A 20,283-nucleotide genomic window follows, 5' to 3' on the forward strand; every position below is an offset into this window, starting at 1 on the left:
GAGAATCTGACACCCAATAGGGGTGCCATGGCAGCTGTCTTACAAATCTCATTGCTGGTCCTCATGAACTGTAAGCCATGTTGATTTGGGTTTTCACCTACAGACTTCTAATTATGTCTAGTTGTTCCCAAAGGATATTATATTATATTCGTTAAAATTGTAAAATACAATCTTGCTTTATTGAAGCCAGCTATACATATGACTGGGTATAGCATCTGTAATGAAGATTTGTTTTTTCTTTTTTCAGTCTCCAGAGCCAAGTTCCTTAGACACAATGGTTCAAGATACAGTGGATGATATGTCCTAGTACAGACTTTTGTCCCTATGGGCACGGATTTGTTATTATTCGAGTATAGCTGCTGATTGCATTAATATTTTTTATCTTAATTATTATTCTAACTTCACTACCTGGAGATGTAAGTGTGACAGAATTGTGTTGTGTCCTCTAAGATGGACTGGGTATGTAAAGCATGCACTAAAGCATACCGTCATGCAAAATAAATCATTTGACCTGTTACAGACCACTTTATATGGATAAGTTTTAAACAGTTTAATGCAAGCAATATTTTAGACAGTTTGTATACTGCAGTCTGCATGTCAGTCATTTCTACTGAAATTGTGTGCCACATATTTACCTAGGTAGTCTGTTCAACAACAGCAATAGCATAGACCTTTTTTTTGCTGTTGTATAATGCAACAGCAAATTATGGTCTTTGCTGTTCTGTTCCATTTCAGTAGTCACACAAACAGTAAAGACCATGAGCTGCCAATACATAGCATGCTGACTAATCAGGGTCACAGCTGTTTGTGCTTGGATGTTAATTATACAGTTATTGACTTTTGATGAGGTTGATAAAATGATTGATCACAGCAGGAAAGAAAAATTCACTGAGGCTGTTTGCTGAATTTAATTCATGATGATTTTGATAAATCCTTGTATCAACTAAATTTATAAGTATGGGATTGTTGTTTGATTTTCAGTATATTTCCTTCATAAGTTAGGGATTGTTACATGATTTTCAGTATATTTCCTTCCTAAGTTAGGGATTGTTACATGATTTTCAGTATATTTCTGTCTTCTTTTTTTTTTGAGCCAATGTAGCTCAGTTGGTATAGCATCTGGTACATAATCCATGGGTTGCGGGTTCAGTATGTGCCAAGGCCAGCCTGGTTCATTTGTCTTACAGTGGCTTGGCTCCAGATTCCTAAGTATGGTACAGGCAATACTTTTCAGTGCTTGATCATTCATTTCAATAAAGGTAAGAACAGACAAAAGGTCAGAGAGATGTCTGGATGAACAGATTGGTACATGGAGAACAGTACTAAAATGTGTTATGCATACACTAGCATTATTGCATACTTGAAACAGGGCACTCGACTTTCATCATCATCAGTAGTGCAAGTCTCTGACATTGCCCTGCCTGTGACATTCAAAGTGGAGTAATGTAAGAGATTTATACTAGACTGTAAGGAGGACCTTTTGAACTTTCATATTCTCAAGTTATTGTGACATGATGAGTTAGTTAATACTAGGGATGGACGATGGATACAGATTTAATCTTGCTGGGTTGCCCGCCCCCCGTAAATAAAATAAAATTTACCCCCAAAATATGCAAAAGCCCAAAAGCATCATTATGGTTGAGACAACAGGGGGATGAGAGAGGAGTTGGGGAAACCAGACAAAATGGGAGTGGAACCCAAACCAGTTCAGACTGATCCAGCCAGGTAGGCAGCAAATTTCCCTACCCGTCCATCCCTAGTAAATACAGTTTCTCACAATTTGACCAGTCATAACAAAGCTAATTGAGAAATCATATAGTAATATAAATTAGTACATGCTCTCTGTTCCCATTAGTGGTCGTCCCAAATGTCAACTAAATTTTGTAAAATAATCTATTTAGGTACTACTTTGACCTTTATTTACCAGTTGTGAACAGGACAGAGTGTTGTGATTACCAAGAATGTTTACATTGGGGTGTAATTTTGGTCTCAGCTAAAAATATGTTAGTGGAACTAAAAATTACAGTATTGGATGCATGTTTTTGAACCGATAAATAAGTGATGAAGTTTGGGATTTTACTAAATTCTAAGTGTGAGCGTGCCTGTCAGATTTCTTCTCATATATATTCAGACTGTCTGTAAGGTTTTCACTTTGTAAAACTTCTGTAATTTGCATCCTGCTGGCACCATAAGCGGTTGGACATGTATAGTACTAACTTGCCAAACATCATTGAAAACATTGCGCTCTTTTATAAGGTGGATCACTGTTTTTCATGCCACCTTTAAGTTATTGTGGAATGTGGTGGCCACTTTCAGGTAGTGATCATACCTTGGAATCTGCACCCATATTGCCAGGGTAATTAACAGGGCAGTGCATAATTTGTTTTAGACCTGGTGAGATGAGATGCCTTTTTCCAATTGTGTTTACTAAATCTGCTCACTGACTTGGTATGCCATTGATCTTCAGTGGCCGAAATGAAAATGCATGGAAGCAAACAGCACAAGAGTTGCCTCTCCAGGCATCATTTAGCCCACATCGGTCTCAGCCACAGCCATAATGGAGAACCAATCATCAGCAAAAGGAGAGATGGCTAAACACCACCAAACAGCAGTACCGTCTGTCAGCCTCAGTCTAATTTCAGCATGCCTTGCAGTTTTGGTGGCACTTTAATAATAAAGGCTATAGGAGACAAGGTTTCTGCTTCCCCAAGTCTCCAAACAAATGCCAGTGACTTGCAAACTTAACTGCCTGCCAACAACCTACACATAGGCAGAAGACTCCATCATTTTCAGCAGGAACTTGCTTTGGAGGAACTTTGGATTTGGTTTAGTGAGCCTACTCCCCTCTAGTCTTCCTCTTCCATGCTGGATGTTATATCCAATCTAGAGAAAGCAGAAATTACGCAGGAGCTCTGAATTATGCATGACAGGCGGGAGGTGCAGATAATTCACAAGCCAAACTGTCCAGGGTTTTATTCCAGCCTTTTTCTAATACCCAAAGTAAATGGGAAGCCTAGGTTCTCAGCCAATTCAACAAGTACATAGCCTTGTTGAGGTTAAAAATGGAAATAGTACATTCTGTCAGGCTTTCTGTCAAAAGAGAAAAATTTTTTAAATCTGACCAGATCTAATGGACACACAGTTTCATAAATTTACCAACCAGGCGTTAGGGGGCCCCTGAGTGGTCGAAAGCTCTCACCATTACGGATCACTGCCATCTCACCTCTATCTGTGTGGTTATGTGAGAAAGCTAGCCATTAGCTTCTCTTGGGTCGGTGTTTCTTTTGCGGATTTTCCCGGGTTGTTCCTCCACCATTTATATTGGCCAACATGTATAGCCTAGCTTGTGCTGAAAAATGGTGTTAAACCCTACAACAACAACAACCAACTAGGCCTTACAAATTTCTTCATTTTGACTTCCTAGGAACTATATCAATTATCAATTCCATGGTCTCCCATTCAGTCTGAGCATTCATAAAGGCAATTAACTGTTTCATCACCCATTTCAGGTCGACCTCATCAGTGACCGCTCATCTGACCTCCAACATGGCACATAGTCGCCACATTAACAATCTTATTATTGCTACTGATGCATGAATGGTGGCATGGATTTTCATTATAACACCTATTGAATTACTTCAGAATGAAATTGTGCCAATATGACCACCAACACATCCACATGTTTGTGAAGGAGTTTTGAAACAAGACATAATTGACATTGGGTTCAAGTCAGGTGTCTTGCTTGCATTTTTGTACTTCACAGAGCTTCTGAACACAGTAATATGCATTTAAGACTGGACTTTATATGTATTTGTATTCTAATGAACAAATTAATTGTTAAAATTCTGATATTGGTTGTAAGATCAGAGGTCTTGCCTAGACGTTTTAGTTGTACAGGTTTGTGAGTATGACAGCACAAACAGATATGAATAGATTTTGATCTTATCCTGTTTGTGGATATATTTTAAGAATACCTTAAACAATGTAAATTCTTTTTCCTTTCAAAAATATAGATTTAACCCAACATTCTATATTTGTATATCTTGACATTGTCTGAGGCAAGTTCATTGATCTGTTATCCATGATAGCAGATTCAAGGTCAGAGGCCATGATGAAGAATTTTGTATTGTACTTAAGTTATATTGTGAACATGTTAATTCAAACATGTAAGAAAATGTTGTTACCAAATTTAATATGATGGAGATCTTCAGGAATATCAGAGGTGGTGTAAATGTTCAATAGTTAAAAAGAATAAAAGAACATAAGAAATAGACTTATAAAGGATTTCTTTAAATTCTTTTTTTGCCATGAGAGCTTCGGTCTTTTTAATGGACTCTTGTTAATTTAGAGTGCCAGATCTGATTGTTTATCTGTTTTATTTTAACTGCACAGTGAAACCTTTCTTGGTGAGTGGCCCTAGAGACCACTCTAACAACAAACATGTTTTGTCATTCTTTTTCATCTCAAATCACCTTTTAATTCATACCATGTTTCTCACTTGCATTAGTTGTCTTTATTGGAAGGCTTTACTTTACATAGTTGTTCTCAAAGTTTAGTAGGGGATATAATGATACCCTTTATCTTCCTGTCCATCAGTCTTCTCTTGAACCACTGGTTGGAACTTTACCAGATTTTGTACTCTTGTCATGTAATCACTGTCTACAAGACCTGGATGGGAGCAGAGGTTGGAGTCACAGGCATTTTATGCTCTCTTTTTTGATGTAAAACAATGGTTCAGACCTTTTCTTGTTGCAAACCTAAATTGGGCATGATTAGGGCCACCTGACTATCAGGCTTCTGATATGATTTTTTAAAAAAAATCTTCTGACCCTTTTGCAACTACTGAGAACCCATTTGACCTGGATTTGGGTCGCAACATGAGGATCGGAAGCACTGATGAGGAAGATTCTTTTGTGCTACCCCAGTTTCAGTGTGGTGTCAGCATGCAGACGTGTAAGCATATACATATGTGCAATCTCATATCTTGTCTTGAACGTGTAGCATTTGCATAACTCGGAGGTACACATCTGCATATGCATTAACATTGCAGATTTGGCATTTCTTAAATGTGTAGAAAGCTGGCCACCCCTTTTCCAGACAGTTCCATTTTTTTGCCAATGTGTAGCTATTTATGAATTTGTGGTATAGATGTCATAAAAGGTAGGGCTTTACACTGTATTAAAAGATTTTGGATTGTTAAGCGACTACTGTACACAAGTAAACTGTGTTAACCATGCCTATGTAGCTGTACATATCAATTTTATGTATAAAATGAGTTTGTACCAGTGTTTTATTTTGTTTTTTTTTTATATCCAAGGCCATAATTTTGAGTTGGGAAATTTGTTACAAACCTTAAATTTTAATATTTGACAAGATAATGACCTTTCAAAAAATATCCATTAAAAAAGACTATTCTGTGAAATGATTAGAGTGTATGAAGGTCTTTCATGGATTACAGCACAAAATTTTGGCCTGTTCAAAGGATAATTGTGCCAGTCTGACACAGTGTTGTCACCAGAACAACCAGCTTTAAAAAAATTGTCATCTCTGCTCTTCCTGAATGGAATGTTATATATGCATGAAGTATTTGCAAGTCTTCTTATGATGTTTAGTTGGTCCCAAATGAAAATGCTGCTCCCTGGACATCTCTTAAAAATTGTATTATTGCTACTACACCTGAATGAAAGGTCATGTCAGCATGGGGTTGTGACTAAAAGACTTTGTTGTCTAGTTGGATCTAAATGATAATAGTGCCAATCTGACATGCAGTCTGGCAGTGGTCTTGAGAATCTTTCTGTTGCTATTCCTCCAGAAAGGAAAGTCATATTAGCACAAAGTTTATGAGCAGAGACTTCATATGGTGTCAGGATGGTCATAAATAAAAATTGTGCCAATCTTAAAAGTCTTATTCCTACCATTCAAAGATGGAAAGTCAGATCACCATTGGGTTTTCTTCAGAGACTTTATGATGTCTTAGTTGATACAACATGAAAATGCTGCTGATCTGCTATGCCACCATGGAAGTCAGTTTGAAAATCTACTCATACTGACATAGGGTTTTCACCAGAAGACTACCAGTAGTTATGATATATAAATGAAAATGGTGCCACAATGAACATACTTAAAATTTTGTCACAAATTCTCCCGAATTAATGGTCATATGAAAATGGGGATTTTCACGCCCAAGTCTTCTGTTGGTGTCTAGTTTCTCTTAAACGAAAGTGTTGTGAATCTAACACCCAGCATCGGCTGCTACAGTGGCTAATTTGCAAATGTTGCTCAAGAATATTGGAGATGGTTTCAACATTCAGCAATTTAAATGGTCATATCTTGAAATCCTATACATTTCTATGGACACTAGAACACAAGTGTTTTTGAACAAGTTTTGTTGATGTTCCAATTTATTTAATCAATGTACTTGTTACAAATACTATGCCACAGTTACCTGTTGGATGAAATTATTGGTTGGTTTTGTTACATTGTTTAATAAAGCATTTCCCCATTCAGTGTAATTACTTTAGGACACAGATGTTTAATATTCTAATCAGAACATGAAGATTGTGATTTTGGTAGTTTACATGCCTAGCAGCATGACCGTAAAAATCATCTTTGAATGTGGTATGTGCAGTTTTATACTCTAAGGTACACCAAATTTTTACCTCTATAAAAGAATAATAGCATAATTTCTTTTAAAATGGTAATTGATGGTTTCTAATACTGTAATGTATATGTGGACTCAGATTTTTATTAAGTGCACTATGTGCAGCTTTGTGCATGTATATATGTATATCTTGTCATATTAGAATAAGAAAACTATCCCAATGTCAGTAATCTGTGCACTGCATTAGGATGGATATGTGCCAGCATATATTAACTGAATTGTCAACATAGTGTCATTCCTTTTTATTTTGACATCGCTTTTGGACATTTGTAAAAACATGTGCTAATAGTGACTTGATCACGATGGAAGTCTTGGACTTTATAATTAAAATCTTGTACTTGGCATTACTCAGTTACTGTTCCTCTTGATGATGATTTCACATTCTTTTGTTGCTCACTCCACCATTCCCACTAGCACTGTACTAACTGATCTTTGTTTCTGAAAGTTATGGATCTAACTACCTTGGAGTTGTCATACTTATAAAGTACATGTACCCTGAATAAATAAAGTTTAAACTGATATATTGGCGGGGGGGATCTCACAAAGAAATGTGTTAATAATTAATCCATTATCACCAGTCCTGCCATGAGTGAAAGCAGTGTTACACCAAATTTGCTACTGCCATGAGTGGAAGCAGTGTTATACCAAACTTGCTACTGCTGAAATCAGCAACATCATGTATACAAATGTCATTGCAAAACGAGATATAGATTATAAATTAAAAGAAACAGATTTTTTAAAATGAATTTCTAACAGAAATGAGAATTTTCTGTAATGATCCATAACTCATTTTGCATTTATGGCTGTATAGTTCATAGGACTTAAATATTAAAAGGATTATATAGGGTAACATAATGTACAACTCTCTGTTGGACCATTGATGTTACAAGATTGTTTATTACACTAAAATAATTGAATAAAATGCAGGTTTTCATTTACTTCATTTTATGGCACAATTCGAGTATTATTTAAGAATCACAATTGGTGATGTGGGGGTGGGTGGGAAGCAAACAAAAACTTACTTCTAATAATTGGTTTATATACTCAAGAATTCTTAAATTTTCAGTTTATCAATCATATTAATGGACATCTTTCAACTCATTTCTGGTTAGCAGGTGTTGAATATGCAGAGCTACATTGTACATTGTCTGTATATATTGCTTTGTCAGTTCCAGTGTGTGTGACACAGTTTGCCTTTGTTAGAAAGTCCAGTTGGATGAGCACATCTCGCATGAGAGCATTCTGATACATTATAGATGATGTCATGCTTGTGATGTTATATCTGTGTAAACTCCCACATGGTGGAGTGTATTTTGATGCTATCCATCTGTCTGTTGCCAATTTCTTTTCTGTACAATAACCCAAGTTCACCACCGCTGACAGTTTTCAGAACTTTGTGGATATTGTACTTGGGGAAAAATCCTATTCAGGTATAAAAAAAACCTTGAAGTTCAAGGTCAAAGATTGAAAGAAGGAAAATAGTTTCTGCACAATAACTCGAGTTCTCCACCATCTACAGATACCAAAATTTGTGGATGGCTTGCACTTGGAACAAGGAAGAACACCGATTTCAGGCTCAAAAGATTAAAAGTTCAAGGCCACTTTAAAGACCAATGGTTTCTGCATAATAACTTCAGTTGTCCATCATCTTTGGTTGATGACTTGTACTTTGGGTAAAGGGCCCCAAGTGGCTGAGTGGTCTAAAGCGCTCTCCGTTACAGATCACTGCCATCTCACCTCTGTCTGCATGGGTTCGAGTTTAGGATTCGGCCAATGCGGGTATGTGAGAAAGCTTGCCAGTAGCTTCTCGTGGGTCAGTGGTTCTTCCCGGGGTTTTCCTGGGTTCTTTCTCCACCATTAATACTGGCCGCCTATCGTATGCTGAAAAATGGCGTTAAACCCCACAACAACAACAACAGTACTTTGGGTAAGGAAGAATACTATTGATTTTGGAGTTGAAAGAGTCAAGGGTCACTATGACTGAAAGAATAAAAAAAGTTTTCACACAATACAGTTCTGCGTCACAACTCACACTTAAGGAATGAAGAAGTCTTGTAATTTTGAGTCGGAGTTCAAGGTTACTGGCTGAAGAAAGAAAGATGGTTTCAGAAATTCAGTTATCTAAATTGTAGACTATTAAACAATGGGGAGGCATATACTGTTCCATTCACTGTACTCATGTTAATATTAAAAAGACCATTTTATTTCTGGTTTATAAACAAAAATTCTTGTTTACAACAGGCTGGTAAACTTTTTATGCTCTGTGTGGTGACATAAAGACATAAAGTACATGATAATCCAATGGAGATATCAATATTTTTGATTGACTGTCTTATTTTCCACTAGTGAAACATTACAGAAAAGTCCATCATATATATTGGTGTGGCATTGGTAATTCCACCCTTATTTTTGGGGTAGGATTGGTAACCCTTTTCCTATACCAGTGCATATGGTGGATTTTAGTATTCTCTCATGAAGTGTAGTTGAGCAGCAACTACAGTTTGTACGTGTCCCATGCAGAGAGTGTTGAAAGATTTATCAACAAATGATTTTCAAGAAGATACGTCTAGAATGTTCCTTGTTTTTTTAAATTTTTATTTCAAGCAATCTGCATGAACCATAATGTGCATTAGTATTATGCAACAGCTGAACTGAATCTACAGTGTGGAGTTGGATCTGTGTATAAATACCATATACATACAATCTGGAATTAGGTCAACAACAAACTTTGTTGTTAGTAATATGGCTAAACCTTTGTGTAGCACTTATTGAGCTGACTGTTCTGCAAAGTGATGTCATTTATGAACATCAGGATATGCTGTCTGTGGGAAGGCACAGACCATATATTAGAGAATGTGCACAGTTGGTGGAAGTGTTGTCTTTGGAAGAAAAGAAAAAACCTAAGTTTCACACTTTATGATATGTTCATCTGTCTGTCTGACCATAAACATTTTCATTACTGGAGCATAACTTAAAAATGGTTCAAGATACCTCTATGAAACATAGTACACATGTTGGACTTGTGGTCCAGATGTGCTTTTATTTTAGTCACAATTTTTCAGTTTCAGTATTTATGACAAAATGTTTTTGTCCATAATCCACACTTTCATTTCCAGAACACAACTGTCACAGTTCAAGCTATTATCATGAGAAGTGGTCAAGACGTGCCATTTTCTAGTCACTACTCTTTTAGTTCCCATAATTTGTTTATATTTGCTACAAAATGAACAATGTTATTATTAATGTGATCTTATTGAAGTTGTTTCTTTTTATAAGTATAGGAGACCATTATTCACCCAAGACTGGCACAGACAAAAACTAAGAGCTAATGTTGCCAAAAAAATCCATTGCAGAAACTTTTAGATATTAGAATAATTAGGAAAAATTGTGCCATAGAGGTATATCTACAGTTGTTGCTGCAAACACTATTTATGGGTCTGAACTTTGGGTATTCAAATATTCAGATGAAATTGAGACTGAAGAACATTTTTAATTTGAAAATTATTGAATGCCCTTGTATATACATGTAATGCAGTTACTTTTGGAAAGCAAATTGAAGGTATTCAGTGTATTAGATTTGCTTTATTCAATTTTGGAATTATTCAGATTCGTCTGAGAAACATCCCTTTCATTGTTGTATAGTGCTTAATAAATTTGACAAGGCCAGTGTGACCATGTTATGGGCAATGAATGTACTTGTTATGTTTGGATTTGAATATGTTTGGATATGTCCAGATTTTGGTACTTCTCATTTTCTTACAGTTGGTGAAAGATGCCAAGTATCAAGTTGGTTAGGTACAATTCAGAAAAGTTCTAAATTGAATTTTTACAGCATGTGTAAATTTTTTTACTGGAACTTGGAAATATTTCTTTTGATTTTATAATAATATTTTAAGATACAAAGTAAAGATGCTTGAACCATGACCTGTGATTGAAATAGGAAGATGGAAAGAACTTGAAAGGATTAAATGTCCAATTTGTCAAAAGAACATATTTGAGTGGTTAACAATTGAATTTCATTTTGTATACATTTTAGCCAAGTTACCAGGAAATAAGATGCAAATATAAAGAGAATTGCTATGATTTCACCAACTGAAAATTAGTTTGTTTCTTTAATGGCCTTGACCAGTAAAAACTACATTATTTCAGCTTGCATATTATTTGAAGTTTGCCTTTTCTTTGAGAGCCACCTTAATGAAATAGCTTCCTAAAATGCATGTAAAGGAATACACAATATACTTATTGGAATATATGTAAAGGTGTGCAAGATTTATGTGTAAAATATTCTAATATAATGTTCAACAAACTTTTTCTTTAGCATTAGCACATTATCTGGCAGTTCTCTTACCACTGTTCATAATGTTGTATTATTCGCAGGTGGCCTGAATTATAAATAAAGAATTTACAAATCTCATCCTATCATATTCCACACTTTTGTTTTACTCTTAAACAACTCAAGGTATCTGTAAAACTTGGTACACATATTGACTGGTAATCCAGATGTGACTTTTTCTATTCACTATTCAGTTTCCATTTCTTTAAGTCAACTTTTCTGTCCATTGTCTAAACCATCATTTCCTGGTATAAAACTTTAATATCACGCCAGTGTGAAACTATATACATTTTGCCATGCAGTTCTAAAGTTTTAAATTTTTTGTCATTTTCAGTCATTTATATATTTATTTATCATGCATAGTTTCACTACTAGAGCCTTATTCATACAACCTTGAAAAATCCTTGAATTTGAAGGGTTGTGTTGAAAATTCCTTCCATTTCAAACAAGTAGATTTCACCTTTGAAAAATCATCAGATTTGTTGAAAAATCTTAACATTTCCAAAACCTCCTTCAATTTATTTGCAGAATTGCAAAATGTTAAAACTGAACCAGCTGTAACACTTTTTCAGTTAAGAATTTTTGTTATATATGTACTGTCCAAAAATAAAAAAGGCAGAAATAAAATGGATGTTTTAGCTTTGTGGATTTAATGCCCAACATGATAGGCTATACACAGCAACCAGTATATTTGGTGGAGGAAGAACCCATAAGAATCATCGACACATGGGAAGCTACAGGCAAGCATTCTCACATACTTTGGCCGTGCCGAGACTTGAACCCATGCAGATGAGATCCAAGTGATCTAAAAAGGAAAGTGCATTAGACCATTCGGCCACCTTGGGCGCCATTAAAATAGAATACAATTTGGTGGGTCAAATGACACAAAATACCAGTCATTAACAAAGTTATATGTGGAAAAGTTAAATTTCCATGATACAAAATACTCCAGACCTGCAAACTTTGGCAAATTCCTGAAACGTGCTTGAAATAAAAAATCGCCAGCTGTACAGAGTTCTAAAATGATCAAGCCTGTATGAAATTTGGAACAGATATTAGACTACAAGTTCTGATGTGCCTATTGCTATTCCCAATCTTCACTTTAAGTATTTTGTATGTTTGTCCATCCATCCAATCATCATCTACACTTCCATTTCAGCAGTGAAAACTGGCACATATATTAGAGTGGTGTTGTTGTGGCTTTAGCTACTCGTAATTCTTGTTTCAAAATTTACATTTTCATCCATTGGACTATTCACCCATCACTTACACCTTAGGTTTTGGATCACAACTCCATCACTGCTGAAGAAATCTTTGAATCCTAGTTCATATTTCAGACCAGTGGTCCAGACCTGTCTTCCTATTCATTAGTTTCAGTTTCAATTTTAGTATGGTTTTGTCTCTGTCCACTAAGTCAGACATTCTCTGCAACAAAAAAATTTCAACAGCTAAATCTCCCAAACCATTTAAGACACCCTGATGAAATTTGGTACACATATTGACTAGTGATAGATGCAGTCTGCTGTTTATGATTCTTCAGTTTCATGATGTCTACTGTCAATTCTGGGCACACTGTACACATACTTCCCATCTCTAACAAAACCACTGCTTTCTAGCAGGCATTTTGGCTGGCAAGGATGTAGATAACTGTCAGGGTGTTAGTTTTGGGTTTATTGTTTTTAAAGCCACTTGGTATGCATAATATAAGGATAAAACTGTCACTGTCTCTTTATAAACATTTTCTTTTCTAGAGTACAACGTTCAAACCATTAAAGATATTTTGGTCAAACTTGGTACATTTCGGGCAAGTTGCATTGAGGTGTATTATGACACTTTCAATTGTGCACATTCAATTTTTTTGGTTACCAAGGAGAGAAGTAAAGCACAAGTATATTATTTACTCTTAGTAGGAGTCATTTGGGAACTGGGGGTGGGAGTGGGGTATGCCATCTCTAGATGACTGAAGAGGACTAAATTAGTATCACCTATTTTCTGTATTGTTTGATATATATAAAGCTTATTCGTAGGGTGAAAAAAAACAAGCATGAAATATTTGTGTCATTGATTTTAAAGGAGCACATTTGATATTATGTAGGCAACTGTTAATGATTATTAATGCAGTTTCTTTAAAACTTTTGCAGTTGTAAATGTGTATTATTTTACCTATTTTTCCAAGTAATGTTAATTGATTACTTAATTTAAAAACAAAAATCTTTGAAAACTGTTCAGACATGGAAGGAGGTTGAGTAAATTTTGGATGAAGAGGGTTCCAAAAGTAACTCTTGCCTAAGGTAATCCATTATTAAGGGGCCATCCATTTAGTATGTACGCATGGAATGGAGGGGGGAGTAACCCAAATGCATATGCTTGCTTATGGAGTGTGTGTGTGTGACACCTCAATAATAATTTGTCTAATACGTAACCTGTTCGACTGGGTTCAGTGGGTATTTGAATTTTAGCAGACACTAGACACTGTTTAAAGTTACGCAGCTTTTTTCTTTGATCCAGCTACATTCAACGTTGGTGGACTATGTTTTATTAAACACATTAATATTATTAATCCTTTATGGTTTCTGCGTGGATTAAATATAGGCCGTTCTGTAGAATTTGGGGGTGGGGTGCGTCAAGCTAACATACATGGGGGAGTGTGTGTGTGTAAAAAAAATATGCATGTGTACAGGGAGAGGGGTCCAGCTTTGCAAGATTTTTGCGCACGTACTAAATAAATGGATGTCCCCTAACTTGTGTTTTGTAATGTCAGAAGTTGCCAGTGATTGATGCAATACTTGACTGGTCATTAGTAAACAAGATCATGCATGGAGACTAAATGTGTGTGTATATATTGATAAGAATACCTGCATCACCTAACTGCTACTGTTAATTTGCATTTGTAAGAGGATTTACTTATTGTTAACCATTCCTAACAGTTTTGTTTGTTTGGATCATGAATGAATTGAGCCAATAAAATGGTGATCTCATGCATCTCTTGACTCTTTATTTGATTGCTCCAGTTCTCATATCAAGGTGGTAGGAGAAGCCAGAAGACAAAGTATACATTACCCTACTCCTTCCCTAAAGATAGAGGCAGTCACCCTTAGGGAATTTGAATCTCTTCTTCCCATTGTCCCAATATGTATCAGATTAAGCCTTTTTTCAGAGGCATTGCCACAACTCTTGGACTAAAGATGCTTGTCATAATTCATAGTTTTTCTCTAACACTTCCAACTGTAAACAAGAGTGTCGGAAATTCTGATCCTGTGGGGAGCATCACTCTTAATCCAAGGGTGCAAGTTTTACATCCACCCTGGCTGATTTGATGTGACCTTGGGAATGTCAGTTAATAAAAAGGGGCTTAAACTGGGAATTATTTTGATTTTGTTTAAACTCCTCCTTTGTTTAAACTATGTTTGAGGAGGAACAAGACATCTAATTAATTGCTTTTTGTCATTCTCATTATGGGACAATATTAATAAAAATGGTGATACAATTACAAACTAAATGCATTTATATAGGTCAGTTCTGTTCCACAAACATTTAGGATGTCACGATTCCAGAGATGCATGTTACCTGTACCACTCACTATCTCCATTTAAATGTTTTCCTATTCATGTTTATCTTGAATGAAAATTGTTCAATGATTTTATTTCCTCTCCTGTGTCAGCAATTACATTCTTTCCCATATTAACATGTATAATGACTTCCAAAAATCAAAACAGCTAATATTCTGGATTTTAACATATAACAACATCATGTCTTAATTTTCTCCTTAATCCAACAATTGACCAAGTAAAATGCAACACAGATGCAACTTTTACGTTCTGTTCAGTACTTCTGATTAGTGTGATTCAGAGATTCACTTTTGTGAATATTTTATGGCTTGTGAAGAAATCTTCGAAACTTAAACCCTTAAGTTCATCATATTTGTAAATAATTCCTACAAGATTTGCCTTCCTTGTCACCCACTACTCCAATCAGATCAGATTCAAACAAAGTAGTGCTCTTACCGGCTTTTTCCCAGTGCCCACCCACATTGTCCACATCACTAAACACCTACCTAAAATTGTGGGAAGTTCTATAAATTCCATATAATTTTGTTTTAATATCGAATACAGATACGAGTGTTAAGTTTACTTATTCTTTATTTCTAAAAGGATAATATCCAATATTTTGTAACTAAAATTATGTTCTTTGGTGGCAAAATGCTTGTATTGGCATGCTCTTCATTGCTTCAGAAAAGTTCCTTTGCCAAAAACATCATGTTGTAAACGGTCCCCTTCTTGGATATCACTATGTAACAAGTCCCTTGAAAACAATTTCCAGGAATCTAAGATAAAACCATTTCTTCTTTTAAACTACTACCAAGTTTTGAAAGCATCTCTACATTCGCAAGCAAACAAAATTTTAAAAAGGCCATATTTGGCAGCCATATTGGATGTAAGATTGGTGCAATTTTGATTTAGGACAAACCTGATATCATGTCTTTAGGTGAAGACCCCATGTTGATATGACCATGCATTCAGGAGTAATGTTAACAAGATTTAATACATGGCCAGGATGTTTTTCATTTAGAACTAACTAGACACCATAAGACTCCTGGTGAAAATCCAATGTCAATATGATCATCCATCCAGGAGTAGTGATAACATGACTTTCAAGATGACTGCCATGCTGGGCATCGGGTCTGCATCATTTTCATTCAGGACCAACCAGACATCACAAAAAGTCTTTTGGTAAGAACTAGATTTTCAAGATGGCTGCCATGGAGGCCCTATGGGATGTCAGCTTGGCACCATTTTCATTTAGGACCAACATGACATAAAAAAAATATTGTTTTGAAAACTATGTTCATATGGCCATCGGATCAGAAGGAGTAATAGTAACAAGATTTTTAAACTTTCCTCTGTGGCAGCCATACTGGTTGCCTGAGTGGCTCCATTTTCATCTGATTTCATCCATGTTTAAAGTTTTATTACAATCCTCAAGGTAGTTTAGGAGTAGTAATATGAAATGCATGCCAACATAATGGACAATAGGACATCCCGTAAAAACTACTGGTTTGTGACTAGTAGAGCTAAAAATATATAACTGGAACAATGACACTTCTAAAATGTAAGTTCTGTATAAACTGAGTATTCAGTTTTGATTATTACAGATACTTTTCTCAATGAAACTTTAAAGGAGATGCTTTTTCCTGTCCATTATATATATGTATATATATCTGTGTGTGTGTTTGCGCACCAGGAGCTCTGTTTCACATTCACAGCCTATTTGTAAACATCTGTAGCATGCAGATGATGCTCAAGATTAAAGAGATTAAAGATGATGGAGACAAAAGAAGATTTAAGACAATAGGGATGAGCTTGGCTCTGCTATTTCTGCTCCACAACTAATGATTAGACCTTAACAGTGGAAAAAGTCTATAGGCTGAGAAAAGAGTAAAAAAATATATAGAAGAAATAACAGTAAAAGAAGCAATCAGGGAAATGAAGCCATTTTCAACACCACTGTAACAATGGTGGGTCAATTAACGTGGATTTCCTACACTAAAGAAAGGATTATGAAACAGAAGCACAAGTAAAAATATAAATGTATATTAAAATGAAGGCTGAATAAAATGAACATATAATAAATTCAGTTATTAATCACATGGCTAGTCACTTGAACACATATGTGGTTACAGATTATTTTTCACACTGCCATCTCCATGGAGATCTTTGGGTGTGGATTATAGTCTTTAATTTCAAAGTCTTCAAATTTGAAATCATCAATGTCTGCCACCTCTCTTTTGATGACTAGTCTGGGGAATGGGCGAGGTTCTCTCTTCAACTGAAAAAAATAACAAATGCATTATGTCCAGTTTATCACATAAGTCATTGAAATAACATGGCATTTCAGAAATTTATCTCATATCTCTGAAGTTATACATAAAAAAAAATCAAGCTACTGTATCATAAAAAATATTAGGCCATTGTGTAATCAAAGAATATCTAAGATCTAAGGAGTCAAAATGTGAATAAAGTTAAAAGACAACTTTCATTAGTGCTTTATTGACCAAAATACAGTAAAACGGTGGTTCCGAACCTGTCAGCCACAGGGTTATTCCAAGGTAGCCTAGAAGAACAACTATTAACATTTGGGGATCTGCACAATTTTTTGTGTAAGTTAAGAAGGGGTCCTCATACTCGAAAAGGTTGGGAACCAGTGCAGTAGAACTTTTGAAGACTGATGAGCTGCTGGTGAGTAAGTTTGTCAGTTTCTGTTTGTTTGGAATTGAGGTTCAAGCGCACTGAATAGTTCCTCCCCTGATTAAGAACCTCTCAGGGCTGTTACCAGTAAAACATACTTGGGACCCAGGGAAGGCATTTTTAATGTGTAGTCACCTATATATGCAACTAGGAATTTTGTGTAATTTTCATATGAACTCTGAATAATCAGAATACCCTGGCATACATTTTTAATTAACTGCCTTCCCTACTACCCTGCATGTTAAAATGCCCTAACATTTGTGCTCACATCATATGAAGATTTTGAATGTTGCTTCAATTAAATAATTTACATAAACTTCATGACACTCAAGTCCATAAATGGGTATGACCGGTATTATGTTTGATTTTTAGAAATTTAAAATAAAAATGTATTTAGGGAAGGAATAATAAAAGCACAACACTGTACTAGTTATACCCATAATACCATTGCAAAAGGTACCTACACTGACATGCAAAATTGGCAAATTTGAACAGGATTTCCATTTCTAAATCATCTGATACAAATTATACTTCTGACTCAGACATTCATTTACAAGCTCCAAAGAACCAAATTCTGTTTCGTTGTGGAAGTTTGTAGGTATCAATTTGAATCTGAATGTATTCCCCCCCACCCCAAATTAAGAGTATATCAATCAGTCTGTGTTGAAATGGAGTTTAGAAGGCCATAATTCTTGCAAGGCATGAAAAATGAAGACGAAAAATTCATTAGGAAAATGTATACCTGCTCAAATGTCATCAAGTTATCATTTTTAATCTGGTGAAGTATTTTCACATAAAAACTGAAACGGTATACCAATTACATTGATGCCAACCCCTGAGAGGTATAAATGTAATTATTACTAATATAAATGGCAAAAATGTAACCTATGTAACATGCCATAATTACAGGAAAATAATTATCATTGCTAGTAACCCTGATCGGGGGGTAGTTAAAATTCTTGTCACAAATGGGCAAACTCAATGTTGATAAGTACCGGATAACATACAAACACACAACAAACTGTACAAATTATTTATATCCACCACTCATAATAACTGGTCTACATTTATCACTGTGTTTACTTCAGATGTTAAGGCAAGAATGAGTAATTTTTTGAGTAAACAACCTTATATAAAAACCTAGAACACAATAATAAAGCCAGGATGTAGGTCAGTCTCAGCTTTAAAATATTCATGGTTGTCAACAAGTTTGGGAATTTCCAAGTGGAAAATTGATGTCCTAGACTCAGATTCAAATAAACATGTTTACCTCCAAATATAATGATCTGAATACCTAACCTTTACTTGTACAGAAATATTAGCTATGTATTATGTTGTTTACAAAATAAATGTCACTGGTCAGATACAGCATTAACTTAATTGTGGACAAGGTTAGGTACAAAATACAGATGTATACAGCATATAATCATTAAGAAAAGACAACAGAAAATACAGATTAAAAATACACACCAGTTAAAATTTGTTATTTATGAATAGCTTAACCATCTCTTATTCCCTATCGATGGACATAGTGCACTGTTTGGACTTGCTTTCACTCTACAGACATGATTTTGGTCTTCCATAAAAAAAAGCTGAAAAGGTTTTAAGGGGGGTTTGTTGGTCCTCCACTAACAGGGTCTTGAAGCAGTGCCCCTGATCTGGTAGTCCAAGGGACAAAAGGCCCCCAGCCAAAAACGCATTTTCCACAAGTAAAAAACTGCTCCCTGCGCAACGTACGATCATAAAATAAACCAGAATAATCATTTGAGAAGCTAATAAGCTTACAAAAAATATTCAACTTGACTTCAATAATTTCACAATATTTATAGTCACGTGAATTTGTTCTCCAATACTATTGGTGCTGAAGTTATTTCATGTGCATGTCGGTGTTCACATCGTAATTAAGTCACAGTAATTTCTCAATTTTTGCAGCAAATATATTATACTTCTCTCTTTTCATAACAAATCTGTAAAATAAACATAACTATATACAAATAATCCCCTACATTCACTTGTCTTTTTCTCCATTGGACACAACCTGTTGATATGCCAGTCGAGCTCCATTTTGCGGCTTTGGCAAAGATTCTTTTATCTTCCTTTTGTCACCACTGACTTTTTTGGCCCAATGTGCAAGTGTTTCTTTTCCTTCTCAATGAGAGCCTTTTCCCTTTCAAGCTGATGCTTGTATTGACAACATGTAGTGCACATATTCTGACAGGGCTACATCTGTTCTCTCGTGCAAGAATTTTGTTTTCTTATAGTAATTAACTGCACCTTCTAAGCTACAATTTTCTGTGTACAGTTTTTGTAGGTGTTTTTCCAAACGCATGTTACCGTAATGCAGATCTTTATTGCAGAGGTCACAAAATGCAAGTCCTCTATCATTCAGTTTTCTTATAAACTGACCAACTAAATTTCTGTCAACTTTTTTTCTCCTGCCATTCCGGTACATTTTTCAAAACCTGCATCTCAACTTTTCATGACATGGTCTCTCTCAACAACTCGTGATGCCATGTTTTGCAAGCATTCTTCTTCTTTCCATTGCCACCAGTTTCCATTACACAAAGATTCACTGGATGAATTTAAACCTTTGGCCAATCAGAATACTCATTACAAGAGTTGTATGCTAACTAATATATGGAATGAATAATTTACAAGGGTCGTTGTGGAATGGGAGCGAACAAACCGTTTTTTAGAAACTGGATCGGAGATGATATAAAAAATGGACTATATCAAGAAAAATCTGATTCAAGTCAGGAGAAAAGAGGAATTCCGCTTTGAAAATGAGAAAAATGTCTGACTCTAAAAGAAAGAAAAAATGAAAGCTGGTTTTTAAAATGATATGCATGGTAGTATAACATCAATACATACAGCAGATACAATAATTTATATCACTTGCTCTTATTCATGGTGAGGCAAGAACGTGATATCTATGTCTAACTGTGAGACAATCACATGCTCTCATTAATGGTGTGGCAAGACAGCGATACCCATGTCTCATTGTGAGACAAGTACTTAATCACTGCTGCCACTCACGGTGTGGC

General features: G+C 35.4%; 2 protein-coding genes across 3 annotated transcripts in view; one reads left to right on the forward strand and one right to left on the reverse strand.

Moving 5' to 3' along the window:
• Window positions 1-13,972, forward strand: part of LOC149785314 (protein ILRUN-like) — a 41,477-nt gene extending 27,505 nt beyond the window's left edge. The window contains exon 5 of the mRNA XM_089979211.1: window positions 248-13,972. Within this exon, the coding sequence (XP_089835337.1) occupies window positions 248-307 (60 nt within the window). The 3' untranslated portion in view covers window positions 308-13,972. The remainder of the gene's footprint in view (window positions 1-247) is intronic.
• Window positions 13,973-16,569: 2,597 nt separating this feature from the next.
• The window catches only part of LOC149785315 (thymidylate synthase-like), a 40,106-nt gene continuing 36,392 nt past the window's right edge, over window positions 16,570-20,283 (reverse strand). For both annotated transcript variants that reach the window (XM_089979209.1, XM_089979210.1), the window contains one exon: window positions 16,570-16,820. In XM_089979209.1, the coding sequence (XP_089835335.1) occupies window positions 16,683-16,820 (138 nt within the window). In that variant the 3' untranslated portion in view covers window positions 16,570-16,682. The remainder of the gene's footprint in view (window positions 16,821-20,283) is intronic.

This window comes from Sinohyriopsis cumingii, chromosome 13 (assembly GCF_028554795.1).
Source record: "Sinohyriopsis cumingii isolate HCF-2022 chromosome 13, ASM2855479v2, whole genome shotgun sequence".
Classification (NCBI taxonomy): Eukaryota; Metazoa; Mollusca; class Bivalvia; order Unionida; family Unionidae; genus Sinohyriopsis; species Sinohyriopsis cumingii.